This window comes from Schistocerca americana, chromosome X (assembly GCF_021461395.2).
Source record: "Schistocerca americana isolate TAMUIC-IGC-003095 chromosome X, iqSchAmer2.1, whole genome shotgun sequence".
Lineage (NCBI taxonomy): Eukaryota > Metazoa > Arthropoda > Insecta > Orthoptera > Acrididae > Schistocerca > Schistocerca americana.
Genome location: NC_060130.1, coordinates 747,562,796 through 747,587,512, shown reverse-complemented (window position 1 = coordinate 747,587,512; position 24,717 = coordinate 747,562,796). Strand labels below are relative to the sequence as shown.

The 24,717-nt window shown below is 38.7% G+C and overlaps 1 protein-coding gene across 1 annotated transcript in view; it reads right to left on the bottom strand.

Annotated features, from left to right (window-relative positions):
• LOC124556648 overlaps nucleotides 1-6,206 on the bottom strand; it is a 66,910-nt gene extending 60,704 nt beyond the window's left edge. The window contains exons 1-2 of the mRNA XM_047130614.1: nucleotides 6,032-6,206; nucleotides 5,046-5,267 (exon numbers count right to left, since the gene is read on the bottom strand). Of these exons, the coding sequence (XP_046986570.1) occupies nucleotides 5,046-5,267; nucleotides 6,032-6,103 (294 nt within the window). The 5' untranslated portion in view covers nucleotides 6,104-6,206. The remainder of the gene's footprint in view (nucleotides 1-5,045; nucleotides 5,268-6,031) is intronic.
• Nucleotides 6,207-24,717: the final 18,511 nt, after the last annotated feature.

Below are 24,717 nucleotides of genomic sequence, written 5' to 3'. Positions count from 1 at the left end.
TTGCACCAGGCGAGCGGTCTACCCGACGGGACGCCCTCGTCACACGCCATTATTATTATAGCTGCTTTGCTACACCGAGAATATCTACTTCTATGTTTCTTATCTTGGCAATTGTTCTTGATTGGAATTCAGGAATATTTACTTCATCTTCTTTGGTGAAGGAGCTTCGGAAAACCGTGTTTAATAACTCTGCTTTAGTGGCACTGTCATCAGTGACTTCACCGTTGTTATCACGCAGTGAAGGTATTGATTGCATCTTGCTACTGGTGTGCTTTATGTATGACCAGAATCTCTTTAGGTTTTCTGCCAGATTTTGAGACAGAATTTAATTGTGGAAATTATTAAAAGCATCTCGCATTGAAGTACGTACAATATTTATAACTTCTGTAAAACTTTGCCAATCTTGGGGATTTTGCATTCTTTTAAATTTGGCATGCTTTTTCCATTGCTTCTGCAACAACGATCTGACCCGTTTTGTGTACGATGGGGGATAAGTACCATCACTTATTAATTTATGTGGTATATACCTCTCAATTGCTGTCGATACTGTCTCTCTGAAAACATTCCACAACACTTACATGATCACATCGGAAGGAGTGATGACTGTCTCTTAAAAAGGTGTTAAGGGTATTTTTATCAGCTTTTTTAAATAGATATACTTTGTGTTTCTTTTTGATGATTGTAGGTGTTACGGTATTCAGCCTAGCAGCAACGGCCTTGTGGTCACTAATCCCTGTAATCGTCACGATACTCCCTATATGTCCAGGATTATTTGTTGCTAAGAGGTCAAGTATGCTTTCGCAACCATTTATGCTTCGAGTGGGCTCATGAACTAACTGTTTAAAATAATTTTCTGAGAAAGCATTCAGTACAATTTCGGATGACTTATGCCTGCCACCAGCTTTAAACGTAAATTTTTCCAACATATTGAGGGTAGATTGTAGTCACCACTGACTATAATTGTATGAGTGGGGTACCTATTTGAAATGAGACTCAAGTTTTCTTTGAACTGTTCAGCAGCTGTATCTTCTGAGTCTAGGGTCAGTGAAACAACCCAACACAGCTACTACAATTTACAACTACAATACTGACCATTTCTACAACTACCTTACTGTGTTTTCCGTGCCCCTTTTAGATGGACGCCCTTTCTATGGTTTCCTGAGACCCTCTAACCTAAAACCGCCCAGTCCCTTCCATACAGCCCCCGCTACCCATGCAGCCACTTCCTGTGTGTAGTGGACTGCTGACCTATTAAGCAGAACGTGGAAACCCACCACCCGATGGCATATGTCAAATAATCAGCAACCTACATGGTCAGAGAACTGCCTGAGCCTCTGATCTGAACCCTTCGCATGGCTCTACACCAAAGGACTACAGCTGGTTCTACTGACAATGCTGCAGATGGTGAGCCCTGCTTTAATCTCGCGAGCAAGACTGGCAGTCTTTACTATTCCCACTAGCCACCCAAAACCAAAGAGAATCTCCTCCGGTCAAAAGTGACACACATCATTGGTACCGACATGAGTCAACACCTGTACATCTCATGGCATCTGGAAGCACCCTTTCCACATCCGGAATGAAATTCTTAGCCAAAATGTGGATGGCAAAGAGCATCCAGTGGCACATATGCCGAGACAGCTGAATAAAGCAAAGCAGAATTATTCTACCACAGAAAAGGAAATGTTGGCAGTTATTTATGATGAGATGTATTTCCATTGTTACTTGTATGGCATAAAGATTAAAGCTGTAACAGACCATGCCGTGTAAAGTGGTGGCTGGGCTAAAGGATCTGCCAGGATCAACTGATGTGGTGAGCTCTGAAGTTGAGTAAATTTTATAAGTTGGTACAAAAACTTGGGGAAAAGCATACTAATGCTGATAATTTGAGTAGGTAGGTTGAAGTTCTGCATGCATTTGGTAGGAACATTGCTGAACGGCAACAGGCTCAAGCAGCTGACACTGACTGCCAACTATTTAGGTCACAGTCACAATTTACGACACACAAAGGGTTGCTGTGCACAGTGATGAAAGGCAGACCAGTTGTGATAGTACTTGTAGCTTTTAGGCATGAAGTATTAAAGCAAGTACATGACCATACTTTAGCCGGTCATGGCAGATGGCAAGCAACTGTGATGACAGGTTGAAAAGTTTTGATGGAGAACAACGTGCCTATCTGTCACCATGAATCCTATTACAGAAGATACCAGAAGCACCCAAACCATTCAAATGGCTGGGGATGGATTTTATGACCCTATTTAATCATACACCTATAGGTAACCATTACTTATTGACCAAGATAGATCATTTTTCACATTTTCTCATAAAGCATGCTATTCCAGACCAGCAAGCAAGTACAGTAGTGCAAGCTATGGTGAACAACTGGTTGCTTAAATTTGGCATTTCTGATACCATAATCATGGATCAGGGCATTAATTTTATGTTTGAGTTAATGAAAGTGCTACGCAAGTTGTTGCTCATTCACAATCCTTGGACTAGTTCCTTCCACCATCAATCAAATGGGAAATGGAACACACGCATCACCTGATTTCAAGGATGCTGAGTCATTACATGAACATCCATCTTGACAATTGGGACGTCTACCTCCAAGAGCAATGTTTGTGTAAGTTATTACACAACAGTGTGTGGGACAATGGGTTTTAGTGACAAATTCCTATGCACCTAAGGCTGGGGTAAAAAAAAAAAAATTGACCTGGTACCAAGGAAGTAATATCACCTGTCAATGTCAGGGTGCAGCTACTAACAAAAACTTCTTTTCATGTGGAGCATAGGAAGCCATTTAAAGGGACTGTAGATGTTTTGCTGCAAGTGTCTGTATCATCCCTAGTGCAGGACACTGAATCTGAAAAACGGAGGAACAAAGACTGAGTGAACAGAGTGCATGCAAGATATGTTACCCACCTAGAACACACCAATCAGTAGCGTTTAATCTGCTTTGTGTGTCTGTTAAAGGTAAAATGTGTATTAATGTTGTTTATTGATTTGTTTAGGGATGTTGTGGGTTTATTTTTGTTAATACACATTGTTTTTGTGTGTGTGTGTGTGTGTGTGGGGGGGGGGGGGGGGGGGGGGATGATGCGCTTTGTGTGTAGGGAGCATTCTTAGCCTTTGTTAGTATATGATGAACCATGCACACGAGCTTTTTGAAAGAGGAAGGGGAAATGACACAAATTCCTTTTTCCCTCGTGATGTATCACTGAGAACGTCCAGGGTGAGTGTGATACTCCAGGTTTTCCTACATCTCTCTGGGCGGAATGCCAACATGGAAGGACTGCTCACACTTTATATGGAATATGGTTGCAAGATCGAGTTAATTGCTACATGTCATACAAGCTGGATGCCCACAGTGCCAATATAGTAGAATGACAAGATATAGAGAGGAGGGTTCCATCGTTGTGCTGACTACACACAGTGATGTAAGCAGGTGTAAGTCATATGCAAGAATAACTATTCAGTATACTGACTCTGCAAAATATGTCCGTGGCCCCTCCTGAAAGACGAAGTTGAGTCATCTTTCAACTGCAACTAGGGCGGCCAGAAAAGCTAACTACACAAGAAAAGCAGGCCAGCTGATGTTATGCCTGCCACACCATGGCAAAGTACATGGGCCAGCCCTATGTAAATATTACTTCCATTCCAGTGGAATTATGTTATTCTATAGTTGATGAGCTCAGAGCAGGGACCTATGATAGTCTGGCATCTACTCAGTTGCAGCCATCCAGCATGGAGGTTGGACCAATGTTGGTTTATCTCCTGCTCATCTACGATCCCTGGTAGTGCAAAAATTCCCACCTGTGAGGGGCATTGCCACCTTGAGCCACGGCACAGCACCACCACCCATCACTGTGGAGCTGTGGTGTTGCTGCCACTCTCCTCTGCTCCTGTAGGGAGACTCTGACATTGCTCGTCTGTCTCATAATGGGGCTGTAGCATAACTCAGCATGGGTACATGCACTCCAGGCAGATTTGGTGAGTGTCTCTCAGGGCACTGTCTATGGTATGATCGAGAGTGCCCTGATTACCCACTCTCTGAAGCTGCGTGCAAGCTGGAGCTGGAGAGCGTGGACAATAATGGATGTGGCTAGCAACCCCAGGACATTGCTGGGTGCTGACTCTATGGCTCCCTCTGCAGCTGCTACAGTGCATTGCATCCCAGGCATTAGTGCATTACAGCACAGCATGTGCCACCTCTGCCCCATGGGCACTGCAAGCACTCTGTGAGCCAAGAGAGTTGTGTATCTTTGAACAATAAATTTTTTACTTTGTTAATGATGTTTCTTTAGTGCCTTTTGGGTGACAGATACACCACCTCACACCTATTCACTGCTAACCCCCACCCAGGCGTGGTGGTCCATTAAGATCCTGACCTTGATGACCAACCACCATCATCCAACATCATCCAACATAGCGTCCAGTCCCACGGGCATTACATATCATGACATAATAGCATTCTCCACAACACCATGAAATAGGATGTCTTGTAAGCTGAACTGAAGACTATAGCATTGATGCATCAGCAGCATAGTGGATTGTGCTAGTGATGTGAGCCATCTAATTCTCAACGTTGCCTCTATATTTAAAACACAGCTCCTTGACTGTACAATGTCCCATTGCACTTGACTGTACGATGTCCAGTTGCAAAGCACCTATCTGAGTGTGGTTCTGGGCACTGTTCTGCCTGAAAGGTTTATCCATATTAGGAAATCATCACTAGAGTGAAAATCATTGCACACTTCCTTCTATTGTGAAGGAGGGCAGAGAAATGAATTAGAGGTGCAAGCTCTGAAAAAAATTGAAATTAGCTACCCTTGACAACTCTTTCCCTGGTCCATAGATGAATTTCTGAAACAGCTGTTGGTGGGTATGTTACATCAAATTTAGTTTTAAATTTAAACAAAAAACCAGTTATGTATATGACCAGCATAAAACTGTATTTTCAGACGAAATTTTCGCTACTTATAAACCTACTGACAAATTCTCAAAAACATGATCCATGGAACATACAAAAAAAATGAAAGTAAACTTACTGAAATAATTTCCCTTAGCCTGTAGCTAACTTCTTCACTCAAAGCTTTTGCTACGGCATCATCCAAGTCATCAACTCCAACACATTCACCCTTAATTTTAATAGATTCTGGTGCAATCTGTGCATATTTTCTCCCCTCTGGTACTTTCTTCTCAGGTTTTTTGGGTGGTGGAGGTGGTTCAATTTGCACTTGTTTCTTTTTAGCGCCAATTTTTCCTTTTTTCTGGAAGCAGACAATTCACAGAGGTCTCTAATTAACAACAGTATTGGTGACATAGCAGGCAGTCCAATGACCGTTGAGCGTGAAATCAACAAACATCGGCCTGCAATACTAGACAAAAAGAATAATCACACATCAACACAATACCAGTCCTCTACTTCAGCTTCGTACATTTAATCATATTTCTGAAGGTTATCCACTTTTATCATCATAAAAGATTTAAACTGTGTCTAGTTCACAAAACAATGGTAGCTATATGATGGGCCGGCGTTGTACTCCCCAAAATTTTAGTACGATAAATTGTACAAAAAATGATGTGATTCTGAGAGGCCTATAATGCATCTTTGCATCGAAACGGTATATTTTCAATACATGCAAGAATAAATACGAAAATCACCAAATACGACACTTTGCCTTCATTAAGTTCAATCCAATACGAAGTGTCTTCGGTCCGCTTTTATTACTCATATACCACACAGGAATTATGTCGTGCATTAAATATAACTCAAAGACGCATCTCTTTGGGACGATTTACGATACAAAAATTAACACAACGCTGGCACATTTCACCTTTTATGGTTTAAGTATTTTCCTTTTAAAAAAGAAAAAATTAATACATTTTGCACTAACATACGGATATGATGTATCTTAATAGTTACCTCCACAGAAGCTGTGAAATAAAACAGTAACAATTAAACATACGCACACTTCTTTCAACACAACTATAAGCAAAGGAAAATAATTTCTTCAACATAAATACTACTTACCTTCGCAGCCGGCGTCAGGAACATGTTATTGCTTTCAACCTCTTTACTCAAAGCTAAGTTTGTTACAGTCATAGTTATTTCTTGGCATACACACCCACTACTCCAACAGCAAATCAAACACTATGTCAATAACACAGCACTTTCGCGCGTAACAAATGAATCTCGTTTGAAACGTTTCAACCAACGAGTTAAAATTTCATAGAGTGGCTGAGATACTAGTTACAGCGCTCCTAGCGGCAACCAACGCTAACTCGGCCGCCATGTTCTCCTTAGTCAAAACATTAGGAAAGCGTTACTGTTGTTTGTGTTGGAAGTGTGTCAGCTGTTGTGATATTACTGGAATATTTAACTTTTCTAGTTGACTTTTTTGTTACAAAATATAAAGTCAACATGCCTGCAGTGTGTTCAGCGTTCAACTGCACAAATCGCAGCGATAAAACAACAAATATTTCATATTATAAGTAAGTATATTAGTACCGAAATACGACACACGTTTTTTAATGTTTATTAAAGAGTCATTTGCATTGGAACTGTAATTATGCTTTAGACAAATGCAGGAAAGTAATTTATTTATCGTTGATTACAGATTTCCTTTAAAAGATAAGGACATTATAAATAGATGGGTTATAAATATGAAGCGAGAAAACTGGTTTCCTACTACAGCCAGTTACATCTGTTCAGCTCATTTTGAAGAGAAATATATGTACCACACAAATGTCCAGAGGCGCCTTTTGTCAAAAGCAGAACCTACTATCTTTAACTTTCCACCACATTTACAAAAGCAAGATAAAGTATTACGACCACAACCCAGAAAGCGATCTTTCGACAATTTGCAAGATAGTGCTGTTACAGTGACATCATTAGCACAAAGTAAGTCAATAATTTAATTTTACTCCGTGTTCTTATTACTTTGAATTACATACTTTCTACTATAATCTTATGGTGTAACTCTGTTATAAACTTACGATGTAACTGCATTCTTTCAGTGCCTGCCGGACCCACATCTGTTTCTGCTGACCACAATTACTGTCTACCAAGCCCTAAGAAGTTGAAAACACAATATAACAGAGTACAAGCAGAGAATGTGTGACTAAAGAAGCGGATAAAGCAAATGAAGCAACTTAGTGTACGACACAAAAGAAGAATGGTGCAGTTACAGACTTTAGTTGCTGGTTTGAGAAGAAGGCTATGTAGTTCAGTTTCTGATATGTTAAACAGTGAACATGTATTTGGTTTGTTGAAGGAGCTATTGGAACTTCAGTGCAGTTCTAAAGTATGTCATTATTCTCAGCAAATGAGGAAATTTGCCCTGACCCTACACTTTTATTCTGCCAAGGCATAGCGACAAAAATATCGCATTTCTGCGCCCGTTACTGTTTCTAATAGTTAACCACAGCATGTTTAGAAGTTTCACCGTAATATTCTGGTGGTACCTGCTCTAATTGCATTAATTTATGGGCAACAAGTAGCGTTATAGTGGATAGACAGACTTATTAAAGTTGTCTTGTAGTGTTATCTACATCGAAAAGTTTAGCCATATTTCGACAAAAACATCCCTTTTTGCTGTCAGTGTACACTGAAAGCACTGCTGTCTATTGCTTGTTTTAGAAAAAGTAAAGCTAGTATGGGCTATTTCAAGTAAGTCAAACGCAGTTACAAGGGGGCGGAACACGGCAGACGAATGCCTTGACTAAAGAAAACATGGCGGCCAGAACTTCAATTTGCTTCAAACATGGCGGACCTATAGCCACTCTAGTTGGTTTCAACGACAGCAGATGCATATGTGTAAAATTAGAATCTTTGGTATTAGACAACTGGCGTAACAGCAAAATGTCTCTGAACACAACAATGTAAGTAGATCAAGGCCCATGTTAAGCTGGCATCAATCATTTACACGTGCACATCTCCACCACCCATTGCATACGTCAACTTAAATGTGGAAGCACCCTAGTTGCAAACTGTTATGCCCAATTTACACGACGACATTGGGTTGCGCCACTCGTTGCGTGGAATGAGTTACACGCAAATGGTTTCATATTTGACTGTAGACACGGCGAAACCAGTATTTATTTCAGTTTCGTCGTTTTGTAGGTTCCTGAGTCGTGTCTAAAATGAAAGTTTTGGCAGCTCCACGTCGCACGAGTTGTGATGGAGTTAAAGCTTGTTGTGTGGAATCGCTGCATAAGATAAAAATGAGAAAAGTGATTCGATTAGTGACTGGATCAAGAAAAGGCGTCAGCACGGTTGCTCAGCATCCTTGCTGAAATAAGTTGTAATGGAAGACCCAAGAAGTGCTTTTAATTATCTTAAAATGTCGCCAGAACTCTTAACGTTTCTTCTAAATAAAGTTAATTATGTGATACGGAATAAAGATACTGTAAAGCATGAAGCACTGATGCCAGAACTGAAAATACGTATCACATTGCATGCATTACAATCAAGAACACTCAGCATGTTATAAGATGCTGTTTCAGTTGGTGATGACGCTGTTTGATTAACACCAATAATTATTAACATTAACAGCAGTAAATATTCGAAGCAGGCCGCATTTAAGAAGATAATGGTTTGCAAACTATTCTCTTGAAGATGGCAAAATGTTAAACTTCAGACATATGTGAATGGGGAGCACTGCTGCGACGTTTTAAATGGATGAATATTGAATAAAGAATGTAGCTTCCTGATTTGCGTAGCCTTCCCTCCAGTCAACAATATTCCTTAAAAAAAAAGAAGTGGGCCAACTCGAACGATGGTATTTTAGTCTTGTAGACAAGAGGATTTCTTCAGCTAGAATTACAGTTGGTTGTATTTTTCTTAATTCAGTCGTATATGTGCTCCTAATCCAATAAAGTTTGCCCTGCAGCTCAGATATTGTCAAACTATCTATGTTCTGATCGCACATGACGGTCTCAGGAGCAGCAATATGTTGCTTCTTTTTGCAATCAGCATCAATGAAATCCCACAAACAACTATGCAAAGCATATATATACAAAAAGCGAACATTATTCCCCGTTCCCCACTTCATACTTCAGTTTGCCTACATTGTACGCACACACATAACGTCAAAACCCATGCAACTAGTGTCGCCAAAGTATGAGCGAGTGTGAATATAGATAGTACAGGTTATGGCATTATAACTGCGACAAGAGTGAAATGCAAGGAACATGAAACCAAAACTTTGGATCCGAAAGCAGATTTTGCACAAGGAGAAATCAAGGGTAAAAAACACATTTATAAAAGAAATAACATTCGGAGACGAAAATGTTCGCTGCGGCAGCAAACCAACGAACAGTTGGCATGTAAAAATCATCTGCAGAGTCGACACTCTTCCAAGAGTTTAGAATTTTACTCTATTCGTTGGTATAGGCATTTAAAATAACTGATTTTGAGTTTAACAGCTGTCACATCACACTAAGGAGCTATTTCCTGCATACAACCCATAATGTAAGCAATCCTTGCTCTCACAAATCAAATATGACTGGCTTTTTGACTACATATATTAAGTTTATTTAGTTGTTTATTCAAAAGTCTTTTAAGATTGTGGAATACGTCATTGGTTTTTACACACACACACACACACACACACACACACACACACACACACACACATACACACACACACACACACACACAGTTGCAAAAAATGGAACATAGGTTGTCATTCTTGTAGTTCCAGAAGCTGCGAAGATGTACCTGCCGATCACTCATTTCATTTTCTTCAAATACTCTGAGCACTATGGGACTTATCACCTGAGGTCATCAGTCCCCTAGAACCCAGAACTACTTAAACCTAACTAACCTAAGGACATCACACACATCCATGCCCGAGGCAGGATTCGAACCTGTGACCATAGCAGTCGCGCGGTTCCAGACTGAAGCGCCTAGAACAGCTCAGCCACAGCGGCCGGCTTCATTCTCTTTCCGTAATAAACCGAAAACTCTCTGAAATCAAATGGAGTGAAGCAGCAATTACTCCATAATACTACGACAGGATGCTCGTGTTTCGAAATAGTGTCACCATTGAGCAGTGAGTGGAAGCAATGAGGCACCACAAAGTACAACAAAATAGAAAATTTTGAGCTGTCATACAACTACATTGCAACTGTAGTATGCCACTAACTGTGGCGACACTTTTGTTGCATGTGTGAACTCTGCTTAACGAGCCAGTTGCTGGAAGTTTTCTTCAACTTCTTGTTTCATTAAAAATGTCAGTGTCTAACTTCATGTGGAGTTATGATAAAATGCAGTTGTTAATATAAAAAGTGGAGTGTTTCCCTGTACTGTGGAATGTAAAGCAAGTGGACTTCAAAACAAGAATAAAGAAACAGGACGCTTTCGAAAAGATCGCGGCACACTTTGGTACAACTGAGACTGAAATAAAAAAAAAATCATCATTTGTGCATACAATATACACAGGAAGTCAACAAAATGAGAAAGAGGAAAAGTGGAGAGAATGCCAATGATGTATACAGAACCAAGTGGGAATATTTTGATTAATTTTTGGTCCTGCGTGCCAAAGGAAACACAGGACAATTTTGTAACTGAAAGAAATTTTACATATTACAAAGAACACTTATTACAAATATGATGCATTGTATGCTAACATGAAAAACTCAGCGAAACTCTAAGGACAACAGTATAACCAGTCTACTTTCCTTCCTGGCGAAAAAAAGTAATCTGTAAATTTAGCTCGCACTTCCTTGGCTGACTGTGGCCAGTTATGTATGTTTCGGGATTCCAGCGGTGCATTTGTTTCCACCTATCTATCTTTGTGGCATTCTCCTTGAGTTTGTGAATCTCGAGCATCAAATGCTCGAAGTGGCATATAATGGGAATTGCTATTCCTTCTGCCACTAAAAAAATTGTGGAGAACGCTCAGTAGCTCGGTATGGGCTTTTGTTAAAGTTTCGAGGACATACCTTCACTGAAGAGTCAAGCAGTATATTGCTTTCTCCTACGTATATCTCGCGAAGACACCATGAGGATAAAATCAGAGAGATTAGATCCCACACAGAGGCTTACCGACAATCCTTCTTTCCACGAACAATACGAGACTGGAATAGAAGGGAGAACCGATAGAGGTACTCAGGGTACCCTCCGCCACACACCGTCAGGTGGCTTGCGGAGTATGGATGTAGATGTAGATGAGGACATACGATATCTGAACAGTTCTACCAAGTCTCAATGAACTGGTAAATTCAAAGTATTGTGCTCAAGACATTCTGATAGCCTACAGTTATTAAAAACTCCACCATCAGATATTCTGCCATTACTACTTACTCCATAGCCAGGTCCAAACAGTGCCAATAGCACAATACTGGGTGCCTTTATAACTGGAGGACGTACTGTCTTCTTCCTTGAGAACCTGTATGATTACATGTTTCCCAGCCATTGCACCAATACGATTTGAAAAATCGCACCTCTTTTCGAAACAGTTAGCAATTTGTAACGATTCTTATTGTGTTGAAGTTACCTGAAATTATAGAAAACAAAAATTATATCTAAAATTTGCTCATATGAATATTGTAAATACGAATATACCATCATTTGACCATCGGACAGGCTCCCATAGGGACGAGGCGTGCATTCCCAATATGCTACGTAAGTGCCGATTACCCACAGTCCTCTGTGTTCTGGAAACATAAATGTTTCTTCTGCAATTCGTGTTTCTACAATAGAAAAACTGCTAACTTTACCGCTGAGCTAAGAGCTGCTGTTGTGTGATACGCGTGGTGGAGTGCATGTGTGGGCACATGTGCACAGGCGAGATTTTGAGCGACTCAGGGAAGCTGTGAGGCTTCCGCTGCCCTGTTAGTTAGCTCACGTGTGGTGTGCACACACGCCGCGGGCAAGCTCGCAGCCTTCTGCTGCCCAGTTAGCTAGGTAACGCACAGTGACAAATTTTTTTCAAGTGAAAGTCAAGTTATTGTTTGTAGACACTCCAAGTTCAGAAAACAATATTTTTTTTCTTTGGAGTGAAAGAGAAGTTTGAATTAGAATTGTTGCATGAAGATTTTCGAAGTTCAGAACACAATATCAGTATAATGAAAGTATGGTATTCATTATTTATTTTATGTTTCATTGTCTTGGTTTGTTGATTATAATACTATAAACAATTACAGTCTTAAATTTATGAGACTGATACAACAAATTAATATTTACGCAAAGCTTTTCAAATTTTTAATTCCCTTTGGAGTACAAGTTTTTTCGAATGTGACAGTGGTGCACTGAATAGCATGTTTGATTAGTATGCTAGAGGCCTGGGTTAGATCCTGTCATCGGCAAAAATTTTATTTTGTGCCTCAGTCTCATACATATATCAGTGATATATAAGACCGTAAAAATGTCTCAGGAATCGTAAAAATTTCATTCATTAATTATGTTCTTCTTTATTATCTCTAATTACAGTATGGTGGAGGTGGAGTGTATAATAGAACAATTGTTGTGAAGACTGTTTCGTCTAAGGGGTCTAAGTGAAAAACAGGAAATTGTGCAAACTGGCAGACCTTGCCCAGAACTGCCTAATCTGAAGGCAGCTCATAAAGACAAAAGCCAAGAATATGTTCGATATTTCCAATGTCTCAATATAGCTGGAAAGACTGGATCACAGGGAGTTTGATGCTTAACAAACGTTTTTGCTGCCCATGTTTATTGTTTGCAAAAGAACAAACTGTATGGTCAAACAATGGATATAATTACCTGAACAATTTGCACAGTGCCATACAGAAACACAAGGAATCTCAGTCTCACATTTTATCGGTGCTGAAAAATAAAACTTTCAGCACAACATTTATAGATAGTCAGCCTGATACACAGTTACGGACTGATATTGTACATCATAATGAATCTGTTAGCAAGAATAGTGAAGTGTTGAAAAGATTAATTGACATTGTATGTGTCATTGCTGTTCATGAGGTTCCATTTCATGGACACAATGAGGGAGAAGATTCTCTGAACAAGGGTGTTTGCTTGGGTCTTATTGAGTTACTATCTCAGTATGATGCTACATTAACTAATTATCTTCACACGTCCAAAATGTTCTGTGGAACTTCAAATAGAATTCAAAGTGACATATTATTTGCTGTCAGTGAGGTACTTCTAAAAACAATTACAGAAAAAATTACACAGTCAACATTCGTTGCTTTGTTATTCGATGAAACATCAGATATAATGAATTCTTCTCAACTCTCAAAGACACCAAGGTATATGAATTCTGAAACTGGAGAAGTTCATGAAAGGTTCATCCCACTTACAGATGTTAGTACAGGCAGAACAGCCATTGGGTTGCTTCAGCACATGGTCAAGACTGTCAAAGAATTTGATTTAAGTCCTAAGTTGGTTGTTCAAACGGTGCAGCTGTGATGGCTGGCCATTTGGGTAGACTAAGAGCTAAAGTTCAAGAACTATATCCAAAGGCCATATTTGTTCATTGTTTTAGTCACATCTTAAATCTATTTCTGTCTCTGTCAGTTTCTTGCATAAAAGAATGCAGAATATTTTTTCAGACGCTAACAGGTTTGGAGTCATTTTTCCAAAAATCCTCAAAAAGAACTCATGCACTGAATGAATTTAAAGTGAAAAGAATGCGAAGACGTGCCCCAATATGATGGAATTTTTCATCCCATTTCCTTCACACTGTGAAAGATCAGTGAACCTCATTTGTTGAATTATTTGAGGACATACTGGATGAAAGCTCAAATTGGGACAATGAAATAGCAATTGCAGCTCAAGGATTTTTGAAATTTCTGTCTAGCCCCAAAACAACTTTTTGCTACTGATATTCAGCAGAATTTTTTGTTTCACAGATGTAATCTTCAATATTCCTCAGTCTAAACACCTAGATATTCTGTATTAATCACAAAAGACTCAAGATATGAAAAGGAAATACTGAACCTTAGAAACCAGGCTAATTTGGTGTGGAGTGACACTCAGGCACAACATGCTGATGCTGAAGATGAACCTCTTCCTAAAATGCGTTGTTGTCATGTACATCCTTCCATTTTAAGAAGGTCTCTCTACTGTCATATTGTTGACAACACAGTAGTGCAAATTGAAAAAAAGTTTGAATTATTGCATCAACTTGAATTCATATATTTGTTGGATCCAAAGATGTATGAAACATACAGAACAAATTTTGTTATGAATGTCTCATGTGCATTTTAAAAATTTGAAAAATTGAGACAATCTCATAAGGACGTGTTTGATTTCGTTCCACTGAAAAATGAACTATTCATGTTATATGCATATGAGAACTTTAGTAACGATCACCCATATGAACTTGTGAGACAATTTGATACAGCTCTGCCTGAAGTGTATAAACTAGGTTTACTTTTTGTTACTGTTCCAAGCACAGTTGCATCTGTAGAAAGCTCCTTTTCTGCATTAAGAAGAATTAAATCATGCCAAAGATGTACACAGAGTCAACAGCCTCTTTCTGGTTTGGCACTTCTATCCATACAGGCAGATGTTCTTCACAGTCTAAGAAGTAGGATATCTTCTATGATGATGTAAGCACTGAGTTCATGAGGCAAGAAAGAAGAATGGAATTTACACAAAATAAAAATTAATATTAATTCAGTTACATAGACAATTGTAAAATCTAGTACATCATTTGAAATTTGTCAAGTACATGTATTAATAAATATGATGTTATGTATGAATAATAGAATCTCATTTCCGATCCTTTCTGTACTTTGTCCCAAAGCTCAAAATATTTTATTTCAGCATACTCAGCATTATACAAGGTGGTCCATTGATAGTGACAAGGCCAAATGTCTCACGAAGTAAGCATCAAATCGAAAAACTACAAAGAACAGAACTCGTCTAGTTTGAAGAGGGAAACCAGATGGCGCTATGGTTGGCCCGCTAGATGGCGCTGCCATAGGTCAAACGGATTTCAACTGCGTTTTTTAAAAATAGGAACCCCCATTTTTTATTACATATTCGTGTAGTACGTAAAGAAATATAAATGTTTTAGTTGGACCACTTTATTCGCTTTGTGATAGATGGCACTGTAATAGTCACAAACATGTAAGTACGTGGTATCACGTAACATTCCGCCAGTGCGGACGGTATTTGTTTCGTGATACATTACCTGTGTTAAAATGGACCGTTTACCAATTGCGGAAAAGGTCGATATCATGTTGATGTATGGCTATTGTGATCAAAATGCCCAATGGGAGTGTGCTATGTATGCTGCTCGGTATCCTGGACGACATCATCCAAGTATCCGGACCATTCGCCAGATAGTTACGTTATTTAAGTAAACAGGAAGTGTTCAGCCACATGTGGAACGTCAACCACGACCTGCAACAAAAGATGATGCCCAAGTAGGTATTTTAGCTGCTGTCGAGGCTAATCCGCACATCAGTAGCAGACAAATCGTGTGAGAATCAGGAATCTCAAAAACTTCGTTGTTGAGAATGCTACATCAACATCGATTGCACCCGTACCAAATTTCTATGCACCAGGAATGCATGGCGACGACTTTGAGCGTCGTGTACAGTGCTTCCACTGGGCACAAGAGAAATTACGGGATGACGACAGATTTTTTGCACGCGTTCTGTTTAGCGACGAAGCGTCATTCACCAACAGCGGTAATGTAAACCGGCATAATGTGCACTATTGGGCAACGGGAAATCCACAATTGCTGCAACAAGTGGAACATCAGAGACCTTGGAGGGTTAATGTATGGTGCGGCATTATGGGAGGAAGGATAATTGGCCCCCATTTTATCGGTGGTAATGTAAATGGTGCAATGTATGCTGATTTCCTGCGTATTGTTCTACCGATGTTACTACAAGATGTTTCACTGCATGACAGAATAGCGATGTACTTCCAACATGATGGATGTCTGGCACATAGCTCGGGCGCGGTTGAAGTGGTATTGAGTAGCATATTTCATGACAGGTGGATTGGTCATTGAAGCACCATACCATGGCCCGCACTTTCACCGGATCTGATGTCCCCGGATTTCTTTCTGTGGGGAAAGTTGAAGGATATTTGCTCCTATCGTTTTCCACCAACAACGCTTGACAACATGCGTCAGCACATTGTCAATGCATGTGCGAACATTATGGAAGGCGAACAACTCGCTGTTGAGAGGAATGTTGTTACACTTATTTCCAAATGCACTGAGGTTGACAGACATAATTTTGAGCATTTATTGCATTAATGTGGTATTGACAGGTAATCACGCTGTAACAGCATGCGTTCCCAGAAATGAAAAAGAAAAGAAAAAGGTTGGTCGTCTCTATGTCAATTTTCTGACCGAAAAGTTCCAAGAATTCCTGCAAAGGCACTTTCGTGAAGAGAGAGACAACACTGAAACGTACAATGATGTCTGATCCTTGAAGCCTGAAGTTGTTAAGACGCCCAACAAAGTCCACTGAGTTGTGAATATGGTGTGGACATTTTCCAACATGAGGATTAAGCATATCTGACAGGTATTTTGCAAGTGATTACGTTGGAGCATCAATGTTGCTGACAATCGGGTGTAAAGTCACTCCCGCTTTGTGTATCTTTGGGAGTCTGATAAGTCTTGGTGGAACACATGCTTCTTCACAACATTGCATGGTAAGCCGGATTCTTAAAAGAGAGCCATGGTCTTCCTCTCCACTCTCTTGGTAGGATCAGTGTTGATCTTCTGACATGAGCTGTTTTCTAGGAAGCCCCACATATTCCCAATGTAATCCTGATGAGATAAGGCCACAGGTGCGTTGCTTTTGTCACCTGGTAAGACCACATCTGGATCTTCTCGTAGCTCCCATATGGCTGCCATCTCCCTACTAGAGAAGTTTGGTTTTACAGGTTTTAGTTTGCATGAGAGCGATGTACTTCTTCAGTTGCTTCAGGTGGAAGTCGTGCAGCTGCCTGTTCCACTGCACTGATGATATCCGTGATAGGTGCGAATTTAGGAGGTGGTGCAAAGTTAAGTGCTCTCTTAAGAACAGAGAGCGCGTCCCCATCCAATTGCCTGGCCGTAAGATTGATGATGGTCTTGCAGGGAGCCTCAGAAAGTTGTCGTTCTGGTAAATGCTCGAATTGTGATGTCTGACTTCCAGTCGCCTTTCTTTGTACAGAGTCCTCTGTTGTCCCTGTGACACCATGAATCGATTTCCACGTCCAGGAGCTGACCTGGTTGGTCAGCTGAAGATATAGTTTGAGAAGTTCTCTGTTAGTCGAGTTCAGGCACCAGCGAGTAAAACATATTCTTTCACAAACCGTGGCTGGGCTTGCACGTTTCTTGATTCTTCTGGCTGCCGCTGATTCAATGTGGTGCGTCACCTTCTCGAAGTTCAGCACCACACGCTCTTCACGGCATCTCATAAAGAATGCAAATTCACTGAGTAAACTGTTTCTCGAGTGGAGCAGCTTGTCAAGACTTTTGATGTTGCGATACATCTCCGCCCTGTAAGGGTATGTGATGTGGTTCTTCAGTTTCTCCTGGTGTATTTCATGATGAAAGAGTTCACAGGTGTTAGTACCCCACAGGCACAATATTTCGGCAAGAGACCACGTTGCCATCATCAAGTGCACTGACGAACTGACCACAGAGGTGCCGGAACAGGGCTTTTATCTCCGCCCCCCCCCCTCCAGGTATTCCAAAAGCGGTCCGTGCCCTGGTGCGGAGCGAACAGCATCTGTTCAAGTAGCAGTCCGCCCACAGGGGCGTGTGCTGGCGGCGTCTTCTTAGTATCTCTGCCTGTTCTCGAAGTCAGTTCATGGTGGGATGTCTACTTTCTCCTTTTAATCAGATTCAAAGCGGGTTGACTTGAAGTAAATGATGTTTTAATAACAAAGTCTGAAAAGGGAATGCCATCGTCATTGTTAAAAAGCAGTAATATGTTACTAAAATCTTGGAGTTTTTCGAAGAAAGCGACGTTTCCGACCTGCATGAGGATCCCACTCCTGTTTTGCCAAAAGAAATAAGAGCCTCAGTTAACGATGCAAAATTTTTACTTAAACCTTATCAAACTTACGTGTACAATTTAAAGTTCATAAATTATGACATCCTGTACATCCAATTTCGAATAGTATGAATAATGCCTAACATGACCTAGCTATGTTTCTGCACAACAAATTGAAAATATCTTTTACTTTCCAGAATAATTATTCTATCTCCAACAGTCAAAGCTTAGTCAATAAAGTTAAAGACATGCATTGTGATCAAGATACTTTGCTAATTTCTTTCGACATTAAAAATCTCTACACGACTGTGTCAGTCAAAACAGCCTTGGACATAGTAGAAAAAATTTACATTTCTTCAAAAAACGTTACTGATTTCATGAATTTGTTTCAAATTGTAATTAAATACAGTTATTTCAGTTTCAATGGACAGTTATATCAACAACTTGAGGTCTTACGATGGGCAACCCATTAGCAGGAATCCTAGCAGACATTTTTATAAATTTCTTAGAATTCTTTTTTTGCATTTTTCAGCTGCTGCCTTAAGCGTTATTTCGTATCCTAGACATGTTGACGATACTTTGATTGTTTATAGAGGATCGAATAACAGGACTGATCACCTACTCAAAATTGTCAACGAACTTCACGAAAAAATTACTTTCAGCTGCGTACCTGGAAACGAATTGCGGCAATTGGGATACTTAGACCTTACTGTGGCAATAGTAAATGACAAAATTTTCTTTAATATCTTCTGTAAAGAAACTTGTACTGATCAAATAGTACCTTTTTCCTTCAACACACCCCTAGTCTCATAAGAACGTCTTCTTCCATTCAGCTGTCATTAGTGCTATTCTCTTCCATTAGCCAATACCTTTTTTCTTCAACACAACCCCAGTCTCATAAGAACGTCTTCTTCCAGTCAGCTGTCAATAGTGCTATTCTATTCCATTAGCCAATGAAAATGTTGAAGCAGAAATAAATTTGATCAATGGTATTGCGGTTGATAATGGCTATGAACCCAATATAGTAACATTTTCAGTAATAAAACAAAGAACAGACAGAATCACCACTCTGGGCGTTTCCATTAATGATCGAAATGACAAGAAAATTTTTATTTCAATACCATTTCTTGGACCTGTCTCTTACAGAATACAGATCTTCTGCAAAACAAATATGATTGCAAAGTAGCTTTTTCCACCAATAATTCTCTAAAAAATAATCTTATGTGCAATCTGGATTCAAGTCGGTCTTCAGTCTTATTTGCAAAAGTCAGGAGTTCATAAAATCGTCTATGACTCTTGTCCAGCCTATTACATAGGACAAACAGGGCTGCCTATATCTGTAAGATTCAGAGAACATATTCTAGGAGGAAGAGTACTAATATTCGTAATTCTTCCTTTGATGATCACTTGTTAATCACAGGGCATAAACACAAACAAGTGCAAGAGAAAAAAGGTCTCAGACTCGATATCACTGAAAAATTGGAATTTTCAAACACCTCTCGCTTAAGAACGGTTTTATTCTTAATGAGCAATTACAGTTGCGTAATAAAAGTTTCTTTCAAGATTTAGAAGCCGCTACTTAGATTTGCTTTATTTTTGAATTTTTCCCCTCAGTAGCGTCGGGAAATCGGTTTCCGTTAACCAACCGCCCTTATCAGTTTTTTAGTTTATTTCAAATCACCTGTATAAAGGCTGATTTATTATTTTCACAAACTTTCACATTGTACTATGTGTTACTAGTGTATACCTACAGCTGTGTAATTTTGCTCTTAACGCAGATGTTTATAAATTTTCAGTTTTGTTACTAGATAGGACTACTAATCCTTGTCTCCATCTCATGGCAGTGTCGGCTTACATGCCGTTTAGTCTGATGCCTCTCGTGCTGTGTGTGTGCCGGCCCTAGCTGGCTACAGCAGTTAGCTTGTGCCACATTTGCAACCATGGTTTTATCATTCTACGATAACAGTCTGTCTTTTTTATTATGACATTTATTCTTGAGTCATGGAACACAAACATATCATTTGATGAGAGCACTGTTGCTGAAATTTTAAAGTTGTTATGTTATTTCATGTAAGTACTGTTTTGTGGTTTTGGTTAAGGATTTTCACATATGTATATACTTTATGTATATTACCCATACTTTATATATTTTTCTAGATAACTTTTACCATTCTTATGAGAATAGTTTAGAACTATTGAAACCTGGTTAATGTGTTTTTTAAATAAAAAATGTTGTATGCAACTGACTATTACATTTTATATAATTGCATACACAGTCCTGAGCTCACAGACACAAAATGTTTAAAATATTAAAGTACTTTGTTTCTATATCTAATGCATTACATCATTTTCAGTCACTGTTTGGAAGTACAAGAGAACATTGCAAGTTATACATCTGCATTTACATACACCATATGGTGGTATTATACCACAACTATTTGTTCCCTTTCCACTTCCACTCATGGGTAGAGAGAGAGAAAAAACTGTCTGTATGCCTCTGTATGAACCCTAATTTCTTGTATCTTATCTTTGTGTTCCCTACGCAAAATGTATGTTGGCAGCAGTAGGATCGTTCTGCAGTCCTGCTTCAAATGTGGGTTTTCTAAATTTCCTTAGTAGTGTTCTTCGAAATGGATGTCTTCTTCCCATCAGGGATCCCAAATGAGCTCGCAAAGCATATCCGTAACACTTGACTGCTGATCGAACCTACCAGTAACGAACCTAGCACCTTGCCTGTTAAGTGCTCCAATGTCACCCCTGTTTTATATGAAACAGAACAAATATGGAATCACGAACTCCATATGTTATTAAAATAATTCAGAATATGAGCAATATACTCACAATGCAGTTTCAAGAGTGCAATAGTAAATTATAGTCTGGAACGCCACACTATGAAATCGGTTCTGTGTCATGTCATGTCAGATGATACTGGGGTTTTGAGATTTTCTAAGACACAGTTACTTCCATTTGATAATGGCCACACAGAGGAAATGGCAATATTGTGTTTAACAAATAAATAATTTTATAGATTCAAGACGAGCATAATGACCTTTACAAAATTTTGCATGTCTGTGAAGCCTAGCTACGAGAAGCTAATCCTGTTTTCTTAAATTGAGATTTCTCAAATGCATTACTTTTCAATGCAAAAAAACTTTTCATGTTTCCTGGCATACACTTTACAACTAGACTACTATAGTCGCTTAAGGTTACATTAGTTACGTGACATGATTTTGTAAATGTATATATGGCTATGCTTCAATGTTATTGCATCTTTATGCAAGAAAATTGTTTCACCTAGACCACTTTGTGCATCACAGTTGAAAGTTGGAAACAACACTTCTGGCCATCAGGGATCATTTTATGTCGACACGACTATAGGCCCACCCATAGTACATAAATGAAAAATGTTGTCATTTAAAGCACATATTTAGAATTAAAAATATGAATTTCGAGCATTGCATCATTGCATTAAAAGTTCACTGCAAGGCCATTAGGAGCACTACTGTACTCTGTTTTCCTATTGTAAAGCCAGGTTTCCACAGGCATAAAATACTTACATGCATGTCCCACCACGACTACCCTTACATTCAAGTTTGTATTTCCATATGCTGAAGTTGGAAACGCTACTCACATGACTTTCAAGATGGCGACAAGTAAAGCATTTTAGAAGGAGAAGCTAGTGTCAGGCAAAGTGTACCACTGTAGTTCAATACTTCAAGTGAAAGAAGCTTACCCCCTGTGTGGGAGATAATATGCTTGCATAGCTTTCAGTCTAAGAACTTATTCTAATATCGGCAAAGCAAAAACAGACCCACAAATGTTGGTAATGGAAATAGCTGTCTTGTAGAAATCGTTTGGTGACATCCAGTATGCTAATAAGGAAACTGTTTGCTGAGGACGAAAATCATACTCACCACTGTAATACATGTATTCTATTGTGAAGAACACTATTTTTAAAATTTTATGTTAAATGCTGAACACAGCCTACATTAAACCGAAGGCACATCAGAAAGTAAAGTTTTTGTTTCAACAGTTATACTCTGTTTTTATTTTTAGCTTTAGTCAAGATCATGACAGGTGATGCAAAATTTATTTCTCCTTTACTATTACAGCATTTAATTATGTAGTAAAACGCTTTACCATTGTACAGATGTCATTTCTCAGTCATTGCATCAGCATGGAGACATTCATATTTGCATAGAATTTTAATTAGGGTCAAGAACAGCTTTAATTAACTCTATAAAGGCACAAATAAATTTTTTATTTCTACTTCACCATCATATTTATACTCAGTGACTAAAGCAAAAAACTATTATCATTATACTGAAATGAAAAATATCTCCACAAGATTGACTGTTCTGCAGTAACATGGACCTCAGTAAGTCTATACTCCAAGCTATCACATTTTTCGAATCTGTATGTCATTTCAAATGGTGCTGTGTTACTTTATTAGAAACAAGTAATTATAAGGAATGAGACTCCTGTTGCACATTTAAGGTAATTATGCCCCTTACTTCACAAAGTATTTATTCATGTACTTGAATACTAAACCTATTATTGTGTCAAGACATTAACTATTTATGTTCACATAGACAGCTTTGCACAGGTATAAATGACTTACATGTGCATTTCCACCACCACCATTCATGTAAGTCAATTTACATCTGATAGCAGTCTACTTGGACACTGACGCAACAGCTTATGCATGAGAGATGAAATTTAAAAGGCATTTTATCTTTCTTGAGCAATATTACTTCCCTCACCATCATGTATGAGCTTCAGCAACTGAAGGTAGGGGAATCAGCTCTCATTCTGCTCTAGTTCATTTTAAAGCATGGGTCTAGTATCATTTATTTATGTACTTGAAATGTTAGTCTCATGAAAAATAATGTTTTTAGTTTTCAAAAAAGTTAATGGATACTTTGTAAAGTGGAAAAATTTCTTAAATAGTGTGATAGGAATATCATTCTACAATTCAGAAACTCCTTACAACCACTTATTTGTAATATGAGTAACATATATTTGTTTGAAGTGATGATATGTATTAAAAAGTATTGTAACTGAGAGAGTGAACGTGTTGAGGTTAATATTATTGTGTAATAGCAAAAACTGTAAAGGTATTTTTTATTTCAATATAATGGTAACAATTTTGTTTAGTCATTGAATGTAAATATTACTGTGGAATGGGAATTTATTTGTGGTTTTAGAGATTTAAAACTACTGTTCAGCCTCACTGAAATCCTATGTAGATATAAAAGTGTTCGAATTGGCACTATTCTTGAGTAATGATTGTTGGGCACAGGAGTAAAAAATTCAGTTACAAAATTAAGTACCATACTGGTAAACCAAACATATATGTACAGCACCTGTGGCCTATCAGAACCTTGAACAACGCAAAAAAACTAAACATTTGATACAAAAGAATTACTTTCCAATGTGTGCTGCAGACAACATAAAAATTTAGAAATAGTGCTCTTCAGAATGTAATTCATATATTGCAGTACTCCAGATACCATATACATTTCAATGTTACCTGTAATTTAGAGCTGGCATGGCATTTCGCATATGTTTGTTAGACTTTTCTATAGAGTCACAATTATGGCTCAAAATGGTTTTACAATTGATAATACTCATTCGGAAACGATTTTCGAACGAGACTTCGTCCTCAGCAGAGAATTCCTTTATTAGCATGTTAGATGTACCCACATCGTTTTACAACATGTCAGTTTCCATAAAAAACGGTTATGGATCTGATTTTTTTCATCAACATCATTATAAGTTCTTTGGCTAAAAGCTGCACAACTTCAATATGAATAATTTCACTTGCTGCCATCTAAAACGTCACGTAAATAGTGCTGCCAATTTTGGAGTGGGGAAACTCTAATTTGCACGTGAGGGTAGTGGTGGATGGGGGCGGGGCGCACATGTAAGAAATTAAACCTGTGGAAACCTAGCTTAATAGAGCCAAGAGGTGCATAGTCCAATGAACGAGAGCAGGATGAAAGCTGCACTCCTATAGTTTGTAACAAGACTAAAGGTAATCAGCAGTGCTGTTATTGGCAATGTTTCTACAGTCACATCGAGTTTACAAAACAAATTGTGTGCTGAAATTACTTGAAGTTAAAGTATAAGACCACTGAATGAAAAATAAATTGAGGGCCAACAAACGAAAAACGAACTGTACCTATCAGCACACTGGAATGACGTACACAACTCACTTGAAACCAGTGAAAACTGTTGTATAATCTGCTATATAATCTACAGTTCTCAAGAGAAGCGTTTCAAAATAAGATTAAGAAATTACCATTTCTGTTTTCCTTCTTTTTTTTTGAAAGCGTTCCTGGGGATATGGAGATCAAAAGAAGCGTGAGATAGGAGTTCATTTTCCGCAGTAGAACTTCACAAAATAATGGCATTCATAATACTGGTTGAAATTGCTTGGTCAACCGCTTCTGTGTGGTGAGATCACGGCTAGTAATGGACTGCAATGGTGTCGCATGCATGGAACTGTGGGATAGATCGCTCATGTGAGGGGACTTTAAAGTGTGTCCAGTAGTGAGTAAATTGTGCAAGAATATTCTGTAAGTACTTACCATGAAGCTCTATTTAAATGTTTGAAAAGAGAATATTTAAAAGTTAGTATTGTCATGTTTCATGGGCTCACTCAAATAATTCATTTAAGCATAGCATTTGCAAAACCATTACCTTCTGAAAGATGCAGTTCGATGGGATCAGCTAAAGTAGTTACTTCATCCAATGGAGTATACATAACAGAAAAGT